The sequence below is a fragment of the Branchiostoma lanceolatum genome, chromosome 7 (genome assembly GCF_035083965.1).
Source record: "Branchiostoma lanceolatum isolate klBraLanc5 chromosome 7, klBraLanc5.hap2, whole genome shotgun sequence".
Taxonomy (NCBI): Eukaryota; Metazoa; Chordata; class Leptocardii; order Amphioxiformes; family Branchiostomatidae; genus Branchiostoma; species Branchiostoma lanceolatum.
In genome coordinates, this window is record NC_089728.1 from 5,305,717 (window position 1) to 5,331,808 (window position 26,092).

At 39.4% G+C, this 26,092-nt stretch overlaps 1 protein-coding gene across 2 annotated transcripts in view; it reads right to left on the reverse strand.

Annotated features, from left to right (window-relative positions):
• The window catches only part of LOC136438795 (protein CBFA2T1-like), a 190,677-nt gene that overhangs the window by 124,851 nt on the left and 39,734 nt on the right, over window positions 1-26,092 (reverse strand). The window contains exon 5 of one of the 2 annotated variants that reach the window (XM_066433750.1): window positions 4,472-4,661. Coding sequence is in view for 1 of the 2 variants with exons in the window: in XM_066433742.1 (XP_066289839.1) it covers window positions 772-835 (64 nt within the window). In the remaining variant the exon portion in view is untranslated. Of the gene's footprint in view, window positions 1-771; window positions 864-4,471; window positions 4,662-26,092 lie in introns of those variants that run through there. The other variant, XM_066433742.1, reaches the window with a different exon arrangement.

Here is a 26,092-nt window from a genome sequence, read left to right on the forward strand (position 1 = left end):
AAAAATTGGCCCTCTCGAGGTGCATTGTACCTGGCAGAGTTATGACTATGAGCATTAACATTTATAGACTTTCATTAAGGGCACCTCTGACTTTTGCTATTAATTTCAACCAGTAGTTTTGGTGTTTAAAATGTTGAATAAACAGGAATTTATAGACTGAAGGGTCTGGAATACTGTTACTGAGTTAGGCATTTTGACAACTTGCTTCCTTTTTGTCTGGATCTGACTGTGTAATATCAAACTCTGCTTCTCAAAATAGACATTAAATTCTCAAGACTTGAGACTTTATATACAAGTTGTTGTTTCGCATGGCAGTTGTATAGAATATCATATTTGATCTTATTCTGTTGTGTAGTCAGTTGAAGTGTCTGATATTTTAGTACACAGTCTAGTCAACACAACCATAACAGTTCATATTCCATATTGTATGTCAATATCCAAAATTAATGGAGTACACTAAACTGTGGTAGAGTAGACAGTGACCTAAATATGCTTTCAGACAGAAAGACATTCTGTAGACTTAGTGCAAGAGATGCATATGGCCTATACGTATGAATTGATTATACATGAAACAATGCTTTAGATTTTCTTCCACCCCAATCATTGTTTAGGAGCCCATGTTGTTAATTTTGTTAATTCTGTCATTTTAAGCTTACAAAAATAATTCTATGTCATGAAGTTCGAAATCTTTTAAACGGATGGGGTAAAATAAATATTACAATAATAGAACATACAATTGTAAGTACATGAAATATTGTGAGGCTCCCATACCTGGCATCCCTGCTGAGAATTTACCCACTTTGTCGCCCATGAGCATTTGTAGGTTGATCCACATGGTTAAGATGACGATGTTTCCCAGCTCATACACACACAAGTTTACCACTCTGCGGCACACGCAGACTACACACAGGCTGGAATTACCAGCCTCGCTGAGAGGGGGTGCAAACAAGTCGCTGGGAAACCCACAAGTGTTCAGGATATGAGCTGGCCAAATCACCCACACTGACTTCCTATTCCACAAGGTTTCTGACGGTCGGTAACTTTTGTACCAGCTGGGTTAAGAATTTATCCTTCCTCCTATGATATTCCGTACTGATGGTCCTTGGCACCGGATTGTGAATACTCCATATGTATTAAGAGTGGTTCCCGTTTTTCGTTCTATATTTAGCAGTTTTATCAAGTTCTGTCTTCTTCCTCCCTGATACCATCCGGGATGACGTCTATACAGTGTTTCCTTTTTCCTTGAGACAAACAGACCTTGTGCCGACAGATAAGCCACTTTTTATAGAACTGTCCAAGAGTGCTGGCAACCGAGCGAGCAAACTTGGACTCACTCAAAAGTCCCTTTTTCAGGGCTGTCTCCATGACCCGTCCCAGGACAGAAATGTGCTTGTTAGGACGGACAAATTTCGAGCTCTCCACCAAAAAAAATCTTGATTTCATAACATGAAATTGGTGAAAGACTAGTGTATATTCATATTAAGCTTAAAATGATAGATTTAACAACCAAAAGTCACAACATGGGCTCTCAAACAAGCAATAAGTGGGACAGCAAAAAACAATTCTAAAAAGGCTGCTCTTTATATTTATTTATAAGATATATCAATCTGAAGTCTATCATTTTCTGAAGAAAATCTATTCAACACTGCAACAATCCAAACTTCAAAATATTCTACCAAAACAAGAAGTCTAAACTATTTGGTAAAGGTAATGACTGTAAATCTAACAATCTCTTTCAAAGATTTTATCACTCAGAAGAATCTACTGCTAATTCCTCTTAAGACAACATGAGACGCTAATGATAACATCTTCCCATGGGGATAACACACAAGTTTTCTGTTTAGAAATTCTGTACAGTCTACAACTTGCCTATCAAGATAACACCAGTAATGTTTAACTTCTAGGATCTCAGACATTTCTATGTAAAATTCTATCAGGAGGACAACATGGAAACCGAAGGCAGCATTGGGGTGAAAATTTGCATTGGTCCCTGTACTATCTCTTAAATTGTGTGCACCAAAGTATAGAGTTGAGTTTCTGTTTTCATGTTGGGATGTTGAACGCTTCGGCCCTTTACCAACTCGGCCCTTGGATAATCAGACAAACTCAGCCCAACACCCTGGTCAACTCCGCCCAAAACCTTAACCCTTGCCCTAACCCTTAAGTCATAACCATGCCTGAGTTGACCAGGGCAATGGGCCGAGTTGACAAGGGTGTTGGGCCAAATTGACCGGGTCGGGTAAAAGGCTGAATTGTCCTAATCCTTTCATGTTGAAAATGAAATCTCAATCTAGCATAATCGTTTTCAAATTCCGTGAACCAAGAAATCGAATTGGTGTGGCCTGATATGATGAGATAGTGATCAACTTCCCCCATCTAAACATCCTGCACACTTCACGTCTTTGTGGTCAATTACCAGTAAAAATATTGCAGGGTAATGGCACCAACCGTGAGAGGTCTCCCACCATTGTTTGCACACGTGCGCGAAGGGAAAGCTCCTCATGTTGGGCCTTTTGTACCTTAATCAGAACATGTCATAAACTAAACAGACGTGGTGGGAAAACGTCCTGCTGTTGAAGTTGTGTCGGGACGTCCTCATTCAACTTATGGAAGGATGTTAGCAAAAAAGCTGTATTTTACAATCCTCACAATAAAATAACATGGTACAAATCCTGTCAGAAATGTTAAGAGGATCATACCCTAGGAAGGTGTTTTTATTATGCTTACCTGAAAGGACATTTAGTAATCAACAGTAACCATGTACTAACTCCATAAATGCACTATTCATTTAATATAGTAAGAGTGGTTCTAAGCTTAAAGATTAAACAAATATTAATATCATGATAAGATAGAAAAAGAGATATTAGATGATATTAGATAATGCATGACAAAAATTAGAACTGGTCAGTCTGTTACACAAGTTATATGATCTGTAAGGCCTCTAAGCTTAATTGATTCTTCGGCGCAGTCGACACACAGATTGTTCACACAAGTCTTTCCGCCACTGCGCCACTGTTTACAAACAAAGTCACTGTGCAAAGAGAAAGTGGGAAAACCCCACCTGTGAGGTTTTCTGCGAAATATTACAAACTCAACCAACTGTCCCTTATTCTAGTGAAATAGTGAAATATACGGCTGGCAACATCAAAATTTATATATCATATATATGAGAGAGAGAGAGACAGAGAGAGAGAGAGAGAGAGAGAGAGAGAAAGAGAGAGGAACACAGAGAGAGATAGAGAGGGACACACAAATAGACACAGTTATATATATAGAGAGAAACTGAGGGAGACAAAGATACAGAGAGAGTCAAACACAAAGAGACACACAGAGACAGAGAGAGGGACAGAGAGACACAGATCAGAGACACTGATAGAGAGACAGAGAGAGAGGCAGAGAGAGGGACCAATAGAGATAGACAGAAAGAAAGAGAGAGACAGACACAGAGAGATTTCATGATACAAATTTTCATTCATCCATTCACAACATATATTGTAATGCTTTTTACAACTTGAAGTTTCTTCATACATACAGAACACCAACCCTATTTTTGGTAGAAATAATTTGGCAATGTGGCAGGCAGTGTGCTATGCCTTGTGATGACTCACCTGTTCAATATTTGAAGTACTCTGTATACAAATGAAACCTGGGACCACGACAGGTGGAAGGGCATCATAAAATACCTGTTTAATGGGCAGGTAAGGACTATAAACGGTCTCCAGTCTTATCAGTTACGTCAACACTTATCTCACAGTGTCTGGCAGTCGTTCAGACTGCATGTGATAACATGGGCAACGTTTGTATGGTTTGTGTACATAGTGTAAACAGCCACTTCTTGTATTGCATCACACACTTGAGGTCACAATGTTGGTTTGTTTTGTTTTGTTCTGTCATATATATTCAACAATCTTAACAAACTGGATAGTTTGTCTTGTTTTGTTTAGTCATGTACATAAACTATCGCAGCATGCAGACTGGACAAAAAATACAGAGACCTCATACCTCCATGACATATTTAGAGCCTTGGTCAGTCAAAACAAATCATGCTAATTACACAATATTCATAAGGCTGTAATTAGCATAATTTATTTCGACTGATGGTCTTCTACTGCACCAAAACTATATAATATATTGTATGTGTAAAAGTCCTTTCCTTTGGCAAAACTCCACATTAACATTCCATCATAAATTATGTAAATGACTTGCACATTTACATAATCTATGCACAGTGATGGCCAAAATGTACACAGAGTAACCTTAATGATGAAGGTGGGCGGGGCTATGGTTGTAGTTTATAACATTTTCACAGACCATTTTCTGTCTATACGTTCGATTTATGTTATGTAATTTATGTACCAATTGTCCTATGTTCTCTGGCCCTTGGAAATCAACAAGATTGTTGAAGGGGCTACCCAGATGTCTTGAGGATGAAATAAATAAACAAATAAATAAATAGAGATTGCTTACTCACCCTCAGGCTTCCTCTCCCCCACAGCGGACTTGTTTGGAGAAGCCGTCTTCAAAGTTTCGCAGCGATTCCCCAGGTTTGAACAGCGGCCGCTCCCTCCTCTCCACTCCGCAAAGTTGGGCCGCGTCGGCCAGGCGGGACACTTGGCTCCTCGGATGGTTGGGCTTTTTGGTCAGCCAGACGTCTCAGGAATCTGTAGGAAAAGGGTAAATACAACACGATAAATGAAAGAAAAAATGAACACATGCTTAAAAGCGATGCAATGGCCTAGTCAGTAGAGTGTTCATCTTGCACACGGTAGGTTTTGAGTTCGATTCCCGGCTGAGTCATACCAAAGACTTAAAAAATGGTACATAAGTTGCTTTCTCTGCTTAGCACTCGGCATTTGGGAAAGAGTATGGCAGTTAAACACACAACACTACCAGTGGACTAGTCTCTTGCTGTGGTGATTGCACAAAGCTGTGTGGCCGAAGGAATATTGAAACGGAGATTGGTGCCGCCCATCCTACAATGTATAGACATTGTTATATTCACAACAATCAAGCAACGATTAGATTTACTTTCATTGAAGAACAATGGCGGCCCGCCTCAGTACATAAAACTACTGACATGCGGCAAACATGATGATTGTTATGAAATCTACTTTCCATGATCAACAGTTCTCTACATAGTTTTAACTCTTTAATCAAAAGAATGAAATCAGGTTATTTTCATATTGAGTTTGCAAATATAGAAATTTGTTAAGAGCTTATTAAAAAAAGTTCTATGTCATTTCCTCAGTCTGATCTTTAAAATTACAACATACACCCACACTGTAGGAAAAAGCAATGACCGTCTTAATTTTTTCCGGAGTGAAATTTGTCAGGTAGGTGAATTGGCACAAGCATGTTAAGAATTACTGCTGAGTCAGCTTGTGCCTCCTTTGAAGAATGATTGGTTCAAAGCAGTCTTACTGATGGGGTTTAGTGAGAAGTATAGGATCGAGCCTGGGCTTGGACTGATAAATGTGTACTTAAGCACGCTGGTAGAAAGCTGTGCTCTCTGAGATAAGGGAAGTGTGTAAAGTATCCACCGCCACTGTAAATCAAGATTTGCAGTCCTGTTACAGCTTTTGGAAACCTCCCGATGCCCATAGTCCGAAGTCCTTTTTTCCTAACTGTTGAATGACACTTGGGCTTTTCCAGAGACGTTACAAAATGTCCAGTCACTTTCCCTGTGAGTCTCCTATCGTTAAGGCTCATGCAGAGATGTAACAAAAAGGAAAAGATAAAAGAACTTACTTGATTTACCAAGTTGTGTTACTGTGTGAACATGATTCAGGACTGTCTCAGTTTTCATCAATTTTATATCATGGAAGTTCAGAGTCTCTTGATGGAATGGGTGAAATTTTTGTCCGTGCAAACAAGCAAATTTCCCTGGACAGAGGGACAGGTCCTGGAGACAGCCCTGACATAAATGTATACAGTCTAAAAATCCTATACTTAGATCAGGACTGTCTCCATCCCAGGATGGAAATCTACTTGTTGGGACAGACAGAATTACATCCCATCCCTCTAAAAAATCTGAGACAGCACGACAATCAAGAATTGTTTTTGCAAAATATGAACTCAAATTCTATATACGCTGGTACGTGCATATAAATGACTTGGATGCACCCAAATGTGCTTGGAGATATTGAACTTTTTGCTTATGCTGCTAACTTCCTGAAAAGAATTGTGGTTCCTGTCCTTAGTGCTGAATTCAAGACCAGAAACCTGTTATAGAAGAACTTTATTGCGCGACTACTGTAGCAGGTACAAAGTATGGCAACAACAGTTAACATAGAACAAGACATAAGTATGGAATAAAACTATTCACTACAACAAAATGACTATCTTTGGTTTTACATGATTCAAGTTGGGCTGATTATGAGTATCATTATTATTTTTCATTATTTTTTCTAATAACAAAACAATTTTTTATATATTTGCCTATTTTGACACTGTGTGAGCTGTTGCATCTAAAGATATAGTCAAATCTATCTGTAGCATTGAGCGTCTTAAAATCTGAAGTACTTGAATTGAGAAAGGTGAATAACTTATGGCGTAGGGCATCATATTTAGAGCATTCCATAATAAAGTGAAACTCATCTTCAATTCTATGACATCCTGATGTCTTACCTGACGTACTACAACATTCACTCTTTAAACAAGAGCTTTTAAAAAAAGCTGGCGTTTCGGCTACGTTTATAAGTGTGAATTGTCTTTTCCCTTTACTTGAAGTAAAATCTGCCAGAGGAAGTCACTCAAGGGCTGTTCAGTCTATAAGAAAAATTGTCATTTTGGGAAATGAGTACTGTTTTAATAGAGAAAGGCAGATTGGGGAAAGCAATTTTGAAGTTACGTCACTTAACTTAAGTGCTTTTGAAAAAGCTGGTCTTGGCCTACAACTTGTACTTATTTGTAAAATGTATAATAGGCTCATTATAAAAGCTATCAATGTAATTATGTACATGGCACGCAATAAAACATAAAATTTGAAAAAGCACCATTGAATCATCAGCACTATGGTAATTAAGTGAAATAGAAGTTCATAACAGCTAAGGTTCTATCTAAAATGACTACCAAATGTCAAACAAATCAACAGCTACCTCATCCGTATTATTCTGGTTTCCGCATTTACAACATTTCTTCCTTATTTTCCTGGGTAATTTTGCTAAAATTCATGAAAATTCCCATAGTTTTGTGCCGAGGGGCGCCACTTTCCACGTCCGTGTTGTCTGAATGAAGTCGATACTGAACAATGGAGCATTTGCTACTGTAACAAAGAATCGCTGTTTTGCAAACAACATCAAGAGCCTCTGTTTACATCGGGGATAGAAGTTTAGTGGCGAGTGTTTTGCAAGAATCATCTTACCGCGCATAGGAGCCGCTGCACGGTATTTTCCATTACAATGAACAGAAAAATTCGAATGCCGGGTTTGGAATCTATGAAGTCCTGTTCATAAGACAAAGTCCTTGTATATATTAAAATGAATATTTAAAAATAACAAATATAAAATATTTCTTTATTTATTAATGAAAAAAAATGATATTCATAAATATGATATTGATAGATTAATATAATATCAATATATATTTTTGATATTCAATATCTAAAAAGAAAAAGAAATCCATGCACGGAGACGAACCCGGATCTTCTGGGTCCGAAGCGCTTTGCGTTGCCAGATCGGCCAAGCTGCGGTACGTAACTATTCACACTGGACGTAATGCTATAACCTTACTACAGTATATGCCAATTATTTGTATACCTTTTTTCTGTATATTTCGTCTTTCTGTATAGAATTCCAAAACACCAAACCATTTACCATTCACTCAATTGTAAAAACAATGCATATCTGTATAGCCCATAATCGTAAAGTTCGGGGTATTGTATAGAATCTTGTCCGATTATATCGTAAAATGACCCACAACTATAGGCTAAATTTTGGATTTGAATTGTTGTTTCGGGAGTGGGGACGCCGTCTACCGTTCAACAATCACACTCTTTTGTTACTCGCTATTGTCATGCTTGCAAACAATCGATATCGGTGCCTTTGACATACGGTGATCTCATTAAAAACCTGTTTTTCAAGACTCAAGCGACGAAAGTGAACAAAAATACGAAAAGAAAAACATGATTTTTGTCGGAGCCTCTACGCTGTATTTTGCCGCGATTTACAGTTATTTGTGGCCGTATTCGACGGAGAACATATTCCTTACATTCTTTCCCCGTGAAAATCCTGCTTATGTAGCGTAGATGAATCGTATTTAACGTCGCGATTTCAGAAAAAAGCGGCGAAGATCGGGTAACGCTGGGCGGCCATCTTTGTTTACTCATTGATATGCATTTTTCTACGCGCTGATTGGTTTACGTCATAAAAACCTGTGCTCTGATTGGTTGACTGTAAGATTTCACGTGATCAACATGCGGCGGGAGTTTTTTATTTGGCAGGAGTTTCCCACGCAGTTCGGGCTTATCTGAACAAAATAGATCGCGTATTTAATCCAATATGGTGACGTTAAGATCGACGAAAAGGTCGGATTGTACTTTCATTAAAATTTTGCAAAATAAAGTTGCGATATCGCTAGTGTAATTGTGTGTCTTGCCCAAAATCCAATTCGCCCCCCCCCCTCCCCTCCTTCGGGACGTCAATATCGCTAGTTCGGACAGTCGTATAGTTCGGGGAGTCGTATAATTTGCGCTGACAAATGGGCTATACAGATATGCGGAATCTACTGTATATGGTATCATTTATGCCGATTTTTGGTCGTTTTCTTGACGAAATCATTTTTTTTCTTCTGCAATCTTGTGGAATAGATGTAATATGGTCATTTTTCAGGATATCAAAGTCCGAAACCACAATGCAATGATATTTCCGAACAGTTGTAGCAGTTACATGCGGTCGCCGTCCTGTGTCACATGCAAATCTGCGCCGTCCTGTGTCACATGCAAATCTGCGACACAGTGTTGAACCAAGCTTCCTTCCTTCCTCCTTGCTTGAAGGTAAAAGCCAGGAGAATGCGTTTCGGCGCGCATGCGCCGAAACGCAAAAAAAGACTTGTGTTTCTATTTCTCTTGTATTAGAATGTTAATGAGAGTCTAATAACTATTCATGAAGGTGCTAATACATGTACATCTATATCTGCATCTACGGTATATCTACTAGTATATAGCTGGTATAACTGCCGTTTGGCCACCAATACACCAGCTTTGCAGGCACGCAGTGCGTCAGCAGCTGGTTAAATTGCACTGAACAAACTGTCACAACTAACCTTTGCCCATCTAACTGTTGGCATTGTCTAAAGCTATCTAATGAGGATGCATAAATGTTACTTCTATACTCCTATAGTCAAACCAGTATCACAGACTGTACTGGTGGTTCCACATGTCATTAACGTATGAAAGTGGCTGTCTCCACACTCCAGAGGAGACAGACAATAACATCTTTTTTTAAATGGACACAAATTCTATGTACTAGCTAAAAGTTACTTGAACGCAACCAAATTTGTTTGGAGAATTTTTTTGCTCTTGCTGCTAATTTGTAGGAATCCTGTCCTTAGTGCTGAACTGGTGGTTCCACATGTCATTCAGGTAGCATAACACAGCATTTCTCCACGACTAGGGTATAAAGTAGTGCGTCACAAAACTTGACAAAGTCGTAGACATTGTTCTGTGCACGTCAGCGAGGTGTGCGCGTAAATTGTGGTGAATGGTAGAGGAACACGTCAGTTTTGAGACTGTATGAGCGGGATTACAATGTTTTTTTCGGCCAGCGTAAATTTGCGCCTGGATATGATTACCGACAACTGCTGTGCGTCGGCTGCAGTATGGTGACCTCTGCTGGGGGTCAAATAAAAATGGCTTTTAAAAGAGAATGAGCAGGCATACTTTAGCTCATTTTCACATATTTTGTAGATTGTACCCTGAAGTCAACCATATTTGATTCTTGTAATTTCCTTGTGCACCCTGCTATAAACTTTGAGGCGTTGAACCTTCTCACTTTGGGGTCCTTAACCATGTAAATCCCCATTGGCAAAATACAACATGTTCTGCTTCCTTAATATATGAAAGTGTCTGTCTCCACACCCCAGTGGAGACAGACAGGCCATCGGCACCATGACATGCCTTCATACCCGGGGTCGCCCGCCGCCGTGGACAGCTAATAAGACTCCAATTGTGAATAATGAAAGATTGACTCAGTTCTGACCCAGAACATTGCTGGACAATGCCGATATTACTAGCCTCCACGCCAGGCTGACCCTGCTCAATATTTCAGCTTTGCGACATTTATTGATGATTTCTGTGGGTCAGAAGTGGTTTCGTGGGAGATTTATTACGGAGTGGATGAGAATGGATTGATTGTGCTGAGTAAGGCAGCGCCCATGGAAATCTGATTATGATCCCTAATGCAGGGTGATGTGCTGGACTAGCCTACAGTAGCTGTTGGCCAGTGGTCAACAACCTTTCTAAGAATGTACAGAAAGGCTCAGGGTAGTCAAGCAAAACAGTAGATATGTATGGAAAATTGTGACATTGTGTTATTATTACTGGCTGCATGTTTTTGACAAAATGTTTCTTAAAAAACACTAAACTTCCTAAACATGCAGTACGGCAATATGTGAAGATCTGTCTTAAAACCATTTTCTCACCATAATTTTTGAACTAAGTAGCTCTGTAAGAATGCAAAGAAAGGCCTAGGCTACTCAAGTAAGACAGTAGATATGTATGGAAAAATTGTAACATTGTGTTATTGTTCCATTGCATGTTTAAAATAAAATATTTCTAAAAGACTTCCTAAACATACATGTACAGTACAGCAATCTGTAAAGGTCAGTCTTATAACCCTTTTTCTCTGTAATTTTTGAACCAGGTAGCTCTGTAAGAATAGCTTAGTCCACTTTGCTTTCCTTGATTTTTATGAAAGAAATTTTCTTGTTTACGACAAGGTTATAAGTTCATCTGTAGCTATCTAGTAAACAGTTTCCTTTCTTGTAGATTTTAAGAACAAAATGACATTCAGATCATTCATACAAAATCAAAAATCTTTCTACCATCATCATTTACGTCATATAGATCCTAAATCTAATCAGATTTCCGTGTAGGTGTAGGTATCCTTATATCTTAAGACTTACAGGGATTCTTCAACATTGCATTGACGTCTTTAACTTTCCGTTTCGCATCCTGGTAATGCTTTAGCTACCCCATTAGCCTGTCGACAGGCCACTCTATCTGAAAACCACCGCTGAACCGCATTTCAAGTTAAGTCTACTTTAGACCGGACTGCTCGCGATAAAGAAGCCATCAACAGGTCGTCAATAAAAACAGGTCATTAGAATGGATGCAGGTGGGTTCATATGTGTGCAAAGGATCAATACAACGTGGAATAATGGTAGGGCCACACTGATTCGATTATATGGATGACATCCACTGGGTACTACCCCAACATTGATGCGAGCATGTGAAATAAATAACGGTATGGCCCCAAAACGACGGGAGAATCAAGATGGCCCAAAAAAGTTGCCTTCATTCTGAAATCTGAGTGGTCAGGAAGATTGTGCAAATAACTGAACTTAAACTTCTTACAGAATTGAACTTTCCTCAGGGTTGGAAATATATTTTGTGCAAAAGTTTACGACAAAATCAGTACATCATACGGTAGGAAAAGAGGCATTGTATTACATTAGTTGTCGTTTCCCAATATAACTTGCAAAATACGGTGTATTTATTTGCTCGCTCTGTAGCTTCTTTGTACGATTTACAGTATGGTTGCAAACCATATTTTTCTAAACGGACGAAATTTGATGAGCATGAGGATTTCATCCATATAATGAAGTCAGCATGACCTAAAAGATCTTAACATAATAGTCGATTACATTGATTGGAAACAACGGGTAAGAACTTTTTCTTAGTGGTTTATGTGTTTCTAACTTGTGTTTTTTTTTAATTTTAATTTCCAGATATCACACATTTTATGACGTTAGCCTGTCTGTGGATGTGATATGTAGCTAACTGATCGATGACTGGAACAAGTTTAAGGGCGCGTTCTATCATGTCTCATGAGCTTGAACTACTGTGCAAACTTATTGATCCTCCCTCATAAAAGTCATATACTGAAGGACAGTTGAACACATCGAAATACATGTATATCTAACGTCGTAAATGAAGATAGATTGATTTCCATAAATCATACGATGCAGGATACCATATGTAACTATCTCTATCTCTCTCTATCCACATATATATAGTATGAAATGACGAGAAGCAATCTGCAAAGAAGCTACTCTTACGTCACACAGTCACTTTCAGTTAGCACCCAGACAGCTTAACTCTTCATTTGATGTCAAGTCAGGTGAAACACAGGGTCACGCAGAGTACAGCCAAGTGTGAAAGAACTTCTATCTGGTATCACACCCATGGCATCCCCCACGCAGCAAGGGAACCTCTTGCACCTGGCCTTTCGGCGGGGTCAACAGACATAAAGACCAATATTTGCTTAATGCAGATTTTCAGCACAAGTGTTGGGGTCGGAGGCCGCAATCTAAACATCTGATACGGCTGCCCTTTGACCCCTTATCACTCCCAGGTGCGCTCTGAAACTGGTCTAAGTGGACATTGATTTTTTCTGGGTCATAAGGTCACCATTAACATGGCAGTTATGACGGATGTGGTCTGTGAAGCCCCCCCCCCCCTCTCTGGGATATAGACAAGTATTGAACTCCCATCCAATATGGCTACTTTACCCATGGGGCTGTACAATATAATAACATTTGCTTTAACAAGCGTAAGGGATGTACCATGTAGTCATGGGGGTGGCGTAGATTGATAAAGTAAGACTGTAAAACTGAATAGTGTAACTGCCTTTAAGTTTGCAGGGATTTAGTTTCATAGTAGGGAGAAAATGGAGCGTTCGTATTGGTTTAGGTTTGCGGTTGAAACTATGGGGTAGGCAGGCAAAGACTGAAGAAGCATTTTCATGGCAGTTTTAAGTTTGGTTGTGGTAAAGAGTTTAATGCAAACATTTAACTGCTGCAAAGATTTCAACAATTACAGTAACTTGTCAAATCAATGCAGTCTGCTTTTGGCCAAACTATAAGAAGATATCCATATTTTAAAACAGAAATAAATTCTGCTTCTAAGCATCAGTCCTGCTACTGTGCCACCAAGATAGTCACAGTCCAATCTAAATTTGAACTGATTGACATTCAATCACAATAATTCATCTATCCTAATGTTTAATGCATTAGATTTCCATAATTTGCTATGCACCTGGGGAGGAGCTCTGAAATTCACGGCTTGAATTGTTAACCAGCTTTAAGTTCTAATTTATCCTGCCCTTAACTTTTCTAAAAAAATCCAACAACCAGGAGATTAAATTGGCGGGGCCTAAAAATCTAGTTTGATGCCGTTCCTTTGATGTCAAACTGTCAAATTGCTTCTGAAGCTCCACAGTGCACATTCAGGTACTGTAAATGCATTTAAATTTGCATGGTTTTTATTTCACGCTGAGGCAAAAATGGACTGTTTGTGGTCGTTTTAAGTTTGCGGTAGCGCTATAGTTAAATACTGCTACAGTAGTGGACAAAATGTTCGCGGTGGTATTAAGTTCACGGAAAACGGTCGCCACGAAAACCGCAAACATAAAACCACCGCAGACAATTCCGCATTTACAGTATTGGGGGCTGCTGGGGAGAGTTTCTATTATTAGGTTTTCATGAGGATTGAGGACCTTTTCTGGTGCTGAAATGCCATCCACTGTCATTACTGTCACTCAAGGGACAAAAACGGTTAGTAAAAAAAGGGAGAAAGAAAGAAATAACTTCTAGTTGTGTATGGAGAATATCACATAGCAGATCCCGTATCACCTAAGGTACCAGCCAGACTGCCGGTTGGATTGTCTGAGGGCCGAAGATCCACTGTGTGGTATTCTATTTATGTCATACCAGCTTAAGAAAACACACATTTCAATGCGAAAAGGAGAAGTAAGAAAATATGGTGTTCTCAAACAAAGAACTGAAAGAATGTTCATTCCAACAACCAAACTCTTGTGCTTAATCTAACGTTAGGGCTTCAAACGGCGCACGTGATGCACGTTTGAATTATTCTAATATAATAGTATGCAAGCAGTGCACTAGAACACTAAATATTTACCATCAAAGAACTAAAGGTCACAAAAAGTCCATAGTCAGAAACATGATTTATGCAGTGTGTTTAAAAAATTTACCCTATGATGGATAAAAGTACTACATCTGATGTACTTCCAATTATTTATAACTAGGTAATTTAACCAGGACAATCATGCATTAACCTAGCATTTCCAAACCAAAACAGTCTGGTATGCACCTCTATCAAAAGCACCTTAAAGTCTTGCTGTGTTGTGACAATATGGTGGTAACAGTGCAAAGGTCAACGGTTTGAGCAAGGTCATTCGTGTCCTATATAGACTGTTGTATATTGCACTGTTGACAAACACCTGGAAAGCCAGTTTGAACTTTCCAAGATGCTGGCACCACTGTCGATAATACCGGTCACATTTATGGGAAGGTATGAAATGAAATCTACGCTGATAGTTGATTCTCTCTAATTCCATTGTGCTGGACGGTGCATAACGGGGGTCACGGGAGCAGAGTTGCGACCATCTGGTTTCGGAGATAACTAAGTTTGAACGAGCCAAGAGGGAGTTCAATCCAATCAACCATCCCAGCAATCTAATCTAACTTTCTTTGAGTCCAATCCAACATTCCAAGAATCTGATACACATCACTCGAAGAAGTCCTCTTTGATGTTGGGTAACATGGCTCACTTTTCACTGGTGGGGGGATAAACTACATGATCTCCGGCTAGTCCATGTGGGCAGGTCAAGAGGGGGGACTAGAGTTTGGTTCACAAAATGTACGTGGTCTAGTAACTGTGGAAAGGAAGACACTATGAGTAAAGTTATCACTGAATTTGATAAGCACAAAAATTAAGGTAACGCAGAAGAAATATGATAGATAAATGAGAACTAGACTAGGATACCATACTGATTCTTGAAATATTTGTGGAAGTTTTATGTTTGCAGTTTTTGCAGTGACTGCTTCACCACGAACTTAATACCGGTGTATAAAGAGAATTCAAACTCTACAACTGGATAAGAATTCGGAGATTTATTTTGGAAATAAATCTCTGAATTCTTATCCAGTTGAAGAGTTTGAATTCTCTTTATATAAATTGTTTACCTGGATGTCTAACCTTCACAAACATATTAATACCGGTGTGTCCATTACTGCACAATTCTATACGACTATAGTAATATTGCAGACTAAAAAACACTGCAAACAAATTATTTTCTCCCTACCTCAAAATTAAATCACTGTGAACTTACAGGCATTCAAACAAATTCAACATACCAGGCTGGTCAAAATTTCAAATTAAACGAATTTGAATTTTCAATGCATCAATAAAATTAATGGAAAAACTATAACAATTTAGGGAGAACAGTGCTTTCTTCAACTGTTATAATTTTGAGGTAATCATTTCATTTTTTGAAATTCAAAAAAAAATGAAGCATAAAATCTACATGTATATACCAAGGTATATACTAAGGAATTACTGTAAATGCATTATAAGTTTGCATGGTTTTCATTTTGCGCTAAAGGGAAAATGGAGTGTGTGCGATGGTTTTAAGTTCACGGCAGTGCTATAGTCACATACTGCTACAGTATTGGACAAAAATATTTGTGGTGATTTTAACTTTGCGATGAAACAGTCACCGCGAAAAACGCATTTCTGCATTTACAGTAACTTGCCTAAGGCAGAAAATATAGAAAGCCTTGAGGGAAAATTGGCCTATTTCGTGCCAATATGGCAACCAAACCTTCTTGAAAACACTTGAACAATTGCAAAATTACAGAAGATTCATCGCAATTCACCTGCCATTAATACTGATTTGTGATATGTTTGATAGGTTAAGAAAAACTGATGCTGTATTAGATGGACTTATCATTGTCTACGCTGGAAATGTCACTGCAGGATGATTGACTACACTTTAACGCTAAGATGGCTGGTGGGTTTTTATGAGGCATTCTTCACGTTTGTATTCTTGCAATGACATTTGCTAAGCCCCCAAGTGTCACTAGCGATTACACAGCATAGCTCTAATTGAGCCTGACACTGGCTGGGATTAAGTATGAGGACTAGGGGTATTTCTTAAAGGACCAGTCTAAATAAAATAGGCCAGAAAAAAATATCAGTGGACCAATTTTTGGACCAATTATAAAATAAGTGGTCACACGTTTTGGTGCTTACCGGTCCAAGAAAGTAACAAATTTATCTATCAACGGCCCAAACAGAGCAGATCTGCCTGACTAGCCGTCATTGTCCTCTTTCATTGGCTGTTAATTAACTATAAATTTTCTAGAAACACTTAAAGAATGAGTCCACAGACAGCGAGACGAGTATATAGGACTTAATTCTGTCTTTTTCCCGCGAAGTTTAATTTTGCGGTTACTCTTCAAACAGTCAGCAGCCATGCCAAAAAAGCCAGGTCAACAACAAAGGTCCACAGCAGTCTTTTGGGATGCTAATTACATCCAAATATTTAAAAAAAGAGACTAATGGGTACTCAAAAATGTCAGAAAAATTTCATTCAGTTGTTAGTTAGCTTAAATTTGAAAGTTTGAAATCTATTTATCAGATAGAGAGAAGCATTATTTGAAATGAATTTCCATTGTCTAATTGTATTTAACTACCCATCATAACCAGCTAGATATGTAGATCATTTAAAGTAATTTTGCGTTTACAAGTTTTAATGATGTATACTTTTTTTCTTCTTTTTTTTGTCAGCCCTGATTTTCCTCTCTTGTTAACCACCCCTTGTAACTGATAAAAATAAAAAATGAAACCGTATAAATTTGGAAATGTTCATAATTTTTTTATGGTTTTATTTTTGCAGTGATCTCTATACAGTGAAACCTTAACAACGCGAATATACTTTCCATTGTATTGATACTGTAGTCTGTACTACAGAATTGTTTCAAACATAAACTTAAAACAAAACTTCCCTTCCCCACCCTGCGAAAATAGATGAATTAACAGATGAATTAATGAATTAGACAGCTAGATATACCTGACATTTTGGATAAATCATGACAATGCATTTTTTGTGTTTTTTTTGTGCTAGCCCCGATTTTTCCGTTTTGAACTTTTCATGTCTCCCTCTCTGTCCTGGCCCACCCTAAGCCATGTCTCTGACAAAGTTCTGCAGTTGGCAGGGGGCACCATATGGCTCCGCTAATAACTCTGATCAGGGCTCGTCCTCTCATTATCCTCCGGGGCAGAAGGGCTAATTTGATTGGGTCCAGCGCGCTGATTGTATGGCTTTCAAAATGTCACCATACATGGCATTTTGATACTGATCACTTCGGCTGGAGAGAACTTTTCCCGACTGTTTTGTTCTAGCTACAAGTTGACCCGCTTCGAGGAAGCTGCCCTCAAACAAGGATCATGACAATTCGGACTATTCCATTCGATGTACAGGGATGATGGTTGGAGGGATCCCTGAAGAAGTAATCTTCCTCCTTTATATACCTGGTGGGTACCATATGGCAGAACTAATTACCCAGATAGGGTCCCCCCTCTCCATCACTCCCAGAGGTAGATTTGCCCAATTGGGCATCCATAGCCTTTCCATTCCATACACTGCCTATATCACCCTTTCATCAATACATAATTGCACTGACTGGAGGCTGGGAATAGTCTGTAATCCCTACATTAAAGCTAACAATCTGTTTAAAGTTTGAACTTTTGGCATTTCAAGGCTTGGGCCAGCCAATGCCCAGGAGTTCAGACAAAGGTAAATTAGATATGAATGTCAAACTTTAAAGATAATATGATTTTATGTAGCCAAGTAATGAAAGTCTGTGTTTTTACAACTTTTCACCAATAATCTACAGGAATTTTTCCATTCTCATCTCAGAAACATCATATTTTGTCATCCTTGAAATTCCTGTACATTTTTCCACATTGGGACCCTAGTAATAGTAATACAAAGACTGTGCATATAGTTGAAGTAATTTGACTGAAAGTCCAAACCAGTCTATAGTTCGTTTTTTTCTCAGATTTTTGCAGGAATCAGTAATGTGCACGGAAAAGTAAGAACATAGAAACAGACATCCTGTGACAGCTCTAAATGCTACCACAGGAGCCACAGAGTCAACGTACCAGGCCAATTGACAATCAAACGATTAATTCTCAGCTTTAATCGATATTGGTAAACAGAAAACTGTCACAACTAGGACGACAACGACTTCCTCCAACTGTCATTGCCTAAAATATAACCATTTTCTTATCGATCATCCTCAATAGTACATGCAATCTTTTTTTCGAATGAGAAAAAATAAAGGAGTTGAACCCGAGAACTACGCAATTGAATTTGATGGGGCTTGAAGGTCAAGTTTGAAAGCCGACATCCATCAGATGTTTACCATAGACCATGATGTACACAACGTGTAGGTGCAGGTGGATCCCAGTTTCTCCAGAGGGCACTGTGTGGCTGGTGGAGTGAACAAACCTCTGTAGCAGGCCTTCATGATGGTGGGTTTGGTTGGATTGCTTTTCATAGCAAGGGTAATCTCATGGATACATTTGCTGCTCTTCTCAAAATGTGTACTACTTCATGCATTCGTATTCTGTGAAGCCATCGCTTTATTCAAAATGATTGCTGAATAAAATGGTGTGGAAAATGAAATAAAAAAATAGCAAAACTCTGGAAGATGAAATTGTAATGTTGCAACTGAAGATATTTTTCAGACTTTCTTATGTGATGAAAAATAATGATAATGGCAATGATACAGTGAGTCCAAAGTCAATAAATGACATGAACACACAAAAAACTGCAAACATGTAAAACCAAAAGATGACAAAATCTTGTGAATCTGCACATCTGATGAAGGTCAGCGATATCGACTGAAAATTCATTCTGACTCTTTCCTTTGTGTTGAAACAAAGCTCAAATTGTACAACTATGACAAACTCTGTTACCATTCATATCGTTGCCCTTTGTTTGACTTCTTGCAGGAAACAGTGACATTGCACAGGAAAGTCGATACCAGCACAGGCCGGCGTTATCTGTCTATGATCTAATGCCAGAAATCCAGGTACTGATGGTCCTTGTTCTCTGCTTGTCCTGTTTGACAGGCATTGTTAGTTTCATAACTCCAACCCGCCAAACGGACCTGACAGATACTCCACTACCTGACATACACCAGGAGAACCCACCAAACCTCCGGGGAGCCTACCCTATAAAAAGCTGAACTCACGACACAGAGTTAACCGTTTCAAGCAATATCTTGGGAGTGTCAGTGAGGGGGTGGGTAAAGGTAGTGTGACAGGCCTGACCACAGATGAAATGCAGAGCTGCAGTACAAGTCCCACTGGTGCTCTTTTATTAAGTAGGCCATCTATTCAACGCAGCTGGAGAACCTGCGTGAGTCATAATAGAACAACTGTCATCGCGATTACATCAATGTTTGGAAAGAAAATAAACTTTTCATAGGGAAATTCTCAACATGCAACTATAGTGAAATAATGTCATGACAAAGATACACTGGACAGTGAACAGTAAGCAGCTTTCGTTAGGTTTTGTCTAAAAAAAATCCGTTGTTTGACCTGATTGTCCGTTCAGCACCAAGGACAGGTATGTCAAGAAGGAAAAGTGGTATTGTTGTCATGGATCAGGCTAAATGTCGCCATCTTAAGAGAGCTCTTAGAATTCTATCATTCCAGATACACACTGGTGTACTGGCAGTGGTAAAATCTGAAGAGACAACTTTTTTACATTTAGCTACTCTTAACTTAAGTTTATTGCTTCAGTGCAAGTTGTGAAAGAGAAAAATACTAAGACCTCTTTCTGAAGAACTTATATGTTATAGACTATGTTGGATCTACATTTATTTGTATATTACTGAATTAAAGCTAAAAGCTGCAATCTCAATGGCCTCTATTGATCAGTACTGACCACGGTTAAGTTCTAGTTTACATCTACCCTACAGCATTGCCACATAACTTGTGACATAAGTCATACCTAAAGCTGAAATATACATGTATTTGCTGGTGGCCTACTGAGGCATACGTAGCTTAAATGGCCTATGAAATACAGCAGGACATCCAACAATTCCAACTTTAACCTTTAGCACACTGAAGTAGCCATTTGGCACCCCATTCTCTATTGGCTACAGAGTTGGGCAGCAGGGAGAAGGTTAAATGAGACAGGTCTACTTACCTACATGTTTGTATCACAAAATAACCTTAAGTTTAGGACTTGTTTTGGTTCTTGAGGAAGATTACAGTTAATGATACCGCTAGCATGCCTACATCGGCCCAGCATTTTAACCCCTGTCACTATCATTATCCCTGATGGGGTTACAGTGAGCAGACCGTGTCTTTGAGGAACCCCTGGAGACCTGCTCTCCTCCGAACAATTCCTTCTGCTTCGTTGACCTGTAGATTGCCCTGTATGGTATGCAAAGATAGCAGATAATTGGGAAGCGTGCATTAGGGGTGAAATAGACCTGGCTTCCCCAGGTGAGTAGGACTAAATGTTTGTTCATTTGATCCTTCAGACCCTTGTAGGGCCTAGAATGGCATATAGGGCAGCAAGTTTCCTTACTGTTTCAGTAGCAAGGTATATCTTTACAAGGATCAGTTCAATTCGGTTGCTACCCCTTCAACATGCTCAAGGCACCTCCTCAAACTCGGGACCTGCATTTTACGTCCCTTCCGAAAGATGTGTGCAGCCCCAACAGAGATGTCCTGACTCTACAAAGTCATATTGCGACTCAAACAATCCTAAAGCTGATGAATTCCCAGATACCATCCAATACAATGTCTCCTGCAATATCATACATTCCATGATTTAGAAGCAGAAGAAAATGATATGTTATATTTCCTACCCACAGATGAATGCTGCGTTCTGTGACCTTCAAACTCAAGTTAGTGCTTCCCCTATGACCTGGTTTTAAAATAAGATAAAGATCTTGAAAACAAATGTGTGACAATTATCTAGGTCCTTCCACTGTAAGATTGACAACCTCAAAAAATGTGCAACCTTTATGAAAAGAATGTCATACCTAAAAAGAACACAATGAATTTATTAATAAAAGTTAACACCTACAACACAAAACATAATATACCATACAAGTTGAATCAATGATGCCACTAATTTTACTTTTACTTAACCAATGAGCTTAAGACACATTGAAGATCACAGTTACATAAGACCAGTCAGTGTATACAAGCAGAGAAACTTTGTTCACGGGTGGCGAAGTTCAAGTCTAAGGTCACAAAGTCACGCCTCAATGTTAAGATGACAAATACACCCTCCACTATCAGTGCCAGCCCACAGTAGCACTACTGAATACACCGTGTCCAAGGCATTAGTTCCAGGGATAGTCGGGCTTTTCAGGCAGTCACCCGAGGCACCAAGTGCACAATTTAGATTAGATCAGGGGGTGTTACAACTCCTGTGGCAGCCAGAGCTGCTCTTGTCTCAAAGAACTTTGGGAAAGAGCTGTGGGACAACCAAGGGCAGGTTACAGAGTCTGGAATGAACTTTCCCAATATTCCAAATAGCAGTTAGCTTAGCGTGCGTAGTCCAGTGGTTAGCGTTCCTGCCTCTGGAAATAGAAGCCCCGGGTTCGATCCCGGCTGTGTCGCTCACCCAACATGCACGCTACCGGAAAGGATCGCAGTCCTTAGGATGGGACGTTAAGCCGTGGTCCACTGTTCATTGTGCTTGTCGAAAAGAGCTAGGGGAATTTCCCCGGTACAATGAACCTGTAAATACTGTATATAGCGTCTGTCTTCCTGTCACGACCAGTGGAAGATTAGCTCATCTGTTCATTGAGTTCATTTGAGCTAAACTGGTTCGAGATCACTTTCCTTTCCTTTCAGTTACTCTGACAAGCAACTGAATACAATTTGGAAACGGTCAGACGTTTCAGGTAGCATCCACTACCTTTCGTCAGTGACACTGAGCAAGATCTGCCGAACAGCAGATTTTTAACCCAAAACTATGAATTGATATGCTAGTAATAAAGCGTATACTGTATAAAGACAAATATCAGGGAGCCCCATGAAAATATGAGACAAAAGGTAGGCACCTGAAGAAAGATGCTTAGACCTGAAATGTCTAACTGTTTCCAAATTCTATCCACTGGCAGTTGCTTGTTCATGTTGTGTAATGAATAACTGCTATTTGGCGTATCTTTTTACCTTAATGTCTAACCTTCAACAACTTTTCCCCATATCATTTTACAAAAAGAAAGGCTATCTATGTGACATATACAACTTTACAAGTAGGGTTAGCAACATGAGTATAATGGGTGAGAGACCTTGGTAACTAAAAAAAGGAAAGGAAAGTGATCTCGAACCAGTTTAGCTCAAATGAACTCAATAGACAGATAAGCTTATCTTCCACTGGTCGTGACAGAAAGACAGACGCCAAATACAGTATTTACAGGTTCATTGTGCCGGGGAAATTCCCCTAGCTCTTTTTGACAAGCACAACGAACAGTGAACCACGACTTAACGCCCCGTCCTAAGGACTGCGACCTTTTCCGGTAGCGTGCATGTCGGGCGAGCGACACAGCCGGGATCAAACCCGGGGCTTCTAGTTCTAGAAGCAAGATCGCTAACCACTGGACTATGCACGTTAGGCACTAGAAATATTATTGCATAAGATACAAATTGGCAAGAGTGCATTGAACGTCACAGCTATTTTTACCGCTTACAGAAATAGACCGATCCCAAAGCCACGCCCCCTGTTCGATTTCGAACACCTCCGTCAAAAACAGGGTTTGACGGACCAAACATGGCTGCCGCGGCTAGGTTGAAAATAATGCCACTGACTTTAGTTTAGCTTTTGTGGCACTGAAACCCTTTCAGAGCGGGCCAAATAAGAATGCTATGTCTTCTTTGTTGAAGGCTGTATCCACCGGGCAGAGTTGTTTATGGAGGGGGTAGGTGTAGTTGCGGTGAGAGCGTAATGTTTCCGGTCAATGTTACAGCGGTATGCGCCGCATAGCTTTCCCTTGTCGGTGGACATCAGCGCCCAGTTTCTGACAAGCAGCCGATGCACGTGTAAAACAGGGTTTATATATCTATGACAGGGTTCCTGCTGTATCTACTGCATGCATAACAACTGCATGGTATTTAGTAACTAAGAATTAAAACGCATCCTTTTACTTCCCTGTTCACTTTCAAGTTAACCAGTTTCACACACCAGTAACTGAAGAGACGAAACTCTGCGCTAGCGGACTTTGTAGTAGTCAGCATGTGGTACAAGCTTCCTCTCCTTGAGTGCCCGATCTATTTTCTTTTTAAATTCGTTTCTGTTCTGAGCATGCATTCAACCAATACATTGGAAAGCCTGTCCCAGATATACGTACCCTGCTTTACACGTGCCATTTCTGCCCCGCCAACGCTGTTTTTGACGGAGGTGGGCTGAATAGAACAAGGGGTTCTATGGGTCTTCTATTCGTTCGATATGGTGTTCGACAGGATCGGTCTATTGGCACAGCCTGGCATGGCACATCACTGGTATCTTGCCCCCTGGCAGACAACACTGGCTCTGCATGTAATCATTTACTCCACTGACTTTAAATGCGATGATCACATTTCTTTGACATTATACTGACAAACCAACTCAGCACAGCCACACTAAGAAAGTAGTACCAAGTAGTACATTTCCAGTATTTGGCATGTCTTACAAGTAAGGTAACCAAACCAATCTTTAACGTTATATTTAGATCCTTACCAGTATTGGCACAAATCCCTTTGGAACTGCAATCATGGGGGTTACAGGGCTGGAAGGTGGACACTGGGTTATGATGCTTGGCAATTTTGACTATATCATAAGGCTATAGACAGTATTGTTTCCACCCAGATCTACTCAGAAATCCTCTATTGTACCACTACTCAAAAATTGAAACATTTCACAAACCACACCCAATCTAGGAAACACTTCTCAATTATTCATTTCTGCCACATCGGTTTGTTGCGGGGGCACAAAAGGCGAGCACTTCTTAGTTGACGAGATAAAAACGGGATGCGCGAAATGCACCTGTGTGTCGAAGATAACGGACTGATCCCGCAGAAGGCTCTTCATACACTTGTCATGATTAATTCATTGTTACGACCCAGATATGACACGAACCCTTTCAGTTACATGTTCTATCATCTGGTGACAAAAAGGAACGGTTCGGATGGTGTGTACAGATTGTGAAAAATGTACTAGTGAACATGATCCTTCCACCTCAAATCAAATGTAGCTTCAGACGTTATTTGTTACTACCGCAAATGAAGATCATATATTCCACACATCTACAATCGAAATCAGTGCTGGATGTCTATATTTTCATCCATCTATCATAATGAAAAGAAATTGTGACTGAAGCATATGAACAAGTACTGTTGTTTTAGTGTGATTAAAGTAGGGTGACCTCTGCATGTTTGAACTGTGAACTATGTAATCAAAATTATCATATTGATGAACATACAAACTTTCTACCCCTGTGAAACCATAGATATTGTTTTCTCCTGTTTGTTTGTTTGTTTGACCCTTTGTTTAATTCATGAGAAGCTCCAATCGGACTACAGGCCGCTTTTCATTCAGGTCATGAGGGAAGAGGTAAGGGTCAGGTGACAGAGAATTTTTAGTTCTTCCAGAGGGGAGGGACTACACCTGTACCTACAAACATGTTACAATCATTATCATTTATTTATGACAAAATCACAACATCCATAGCCAAAACTTACTCACAAATCAAAACTTGTAAAAATCCATCGCTTTTCAACTACACAAAAAAATGGCAACAAAAACACTACATTGATTATTCTTGCTCCAGATAGCTAATAAGAAATAACAGTACGTGCTGTCCAACCCTTTTCCAAGGATTTTTTTCAAACACTTCCAAACAGTAAATTCTAAGTATGCCATTAACAGCTTTGAAGTGTTCCCGCGTAATTCCTTACTTAAACGCCCGACTTCATATCATAAAACTACACTGATTCTTCATTGTCACATTTATATACAGGGGAGGGTGCTTTCATAGTTGTAATTTGATTTATATCTCTAATCAGTATCATAAAATTCATGCATGTCCTTCCTTAATACCTTGCTGAGACAGTTAGATCAATATGGAGTTGGGCTTAGTATGCAACATCATGTTCCATAAACGGCCGCTTTAATTCTCAGGGTGCCGTCCTGATGGCAATCTCATATGAAATCATGTATTCTTAATCTATCATCAACTTTATCAGACAGCATGGCTACTCCCAGATCTAACTTTGATGACGGCTAATAGACGCAGGAAAATGCACGGATGGAACGCAAGTCATGGACTGAATACAGCCCCTGCAAGTTAGGACTCTATTACATGAAAATGTACTCGATGTAAACGTGTCTATATTGGACACAGGGCTCGAAATTCATTTTGGGAATAGGTGCACATGCACCTTAAATCTAAAAATCTAGGTGCAAGGAGAGAATTTTGGGAGCACAACATAAAATAAAGTAGAATGTCAACCAAACGTACAATTATCATGTCTTAACAAACCCTACTACCTCTCTTAAGAACTTCAACCTGAAATTCTATATCTAACTTTAAAGTTTTAAACAAGTCTTTGAAAAACAATGGAAAAAATTGCATAAAACCTAGTACATCTTTATAGTTTTTTTCTCACTAATTTCGCATCAAACCTCTGCACATTAAACCCAACACACTTATCAAAAAGAGTAGTGGTAACCTGGCCATGGTGTGGTTGGCCAAATACTTGGGACATCACAGGCTCAGGCACAGGCCTACTCCCCATCATTTGGTGATCAACATCCTATACTTTACTGAAATGTGACAAAAAACTGAATTTCAACAGTTCCATAGAAACCACCTACACATACAATTGTACTTGTACCTTCACAATGAATTTCGCCCACTCAGAACTATAAAATTCATTCTTTGAACTTGGGGGGCAAGATTCAGAGTGCACAACTTCTTTTCATGACTGCTGGACGATTGAAAGAGACAGATGACCTGACTTAACCCGTATGGATAGATACCGCAAGGATCT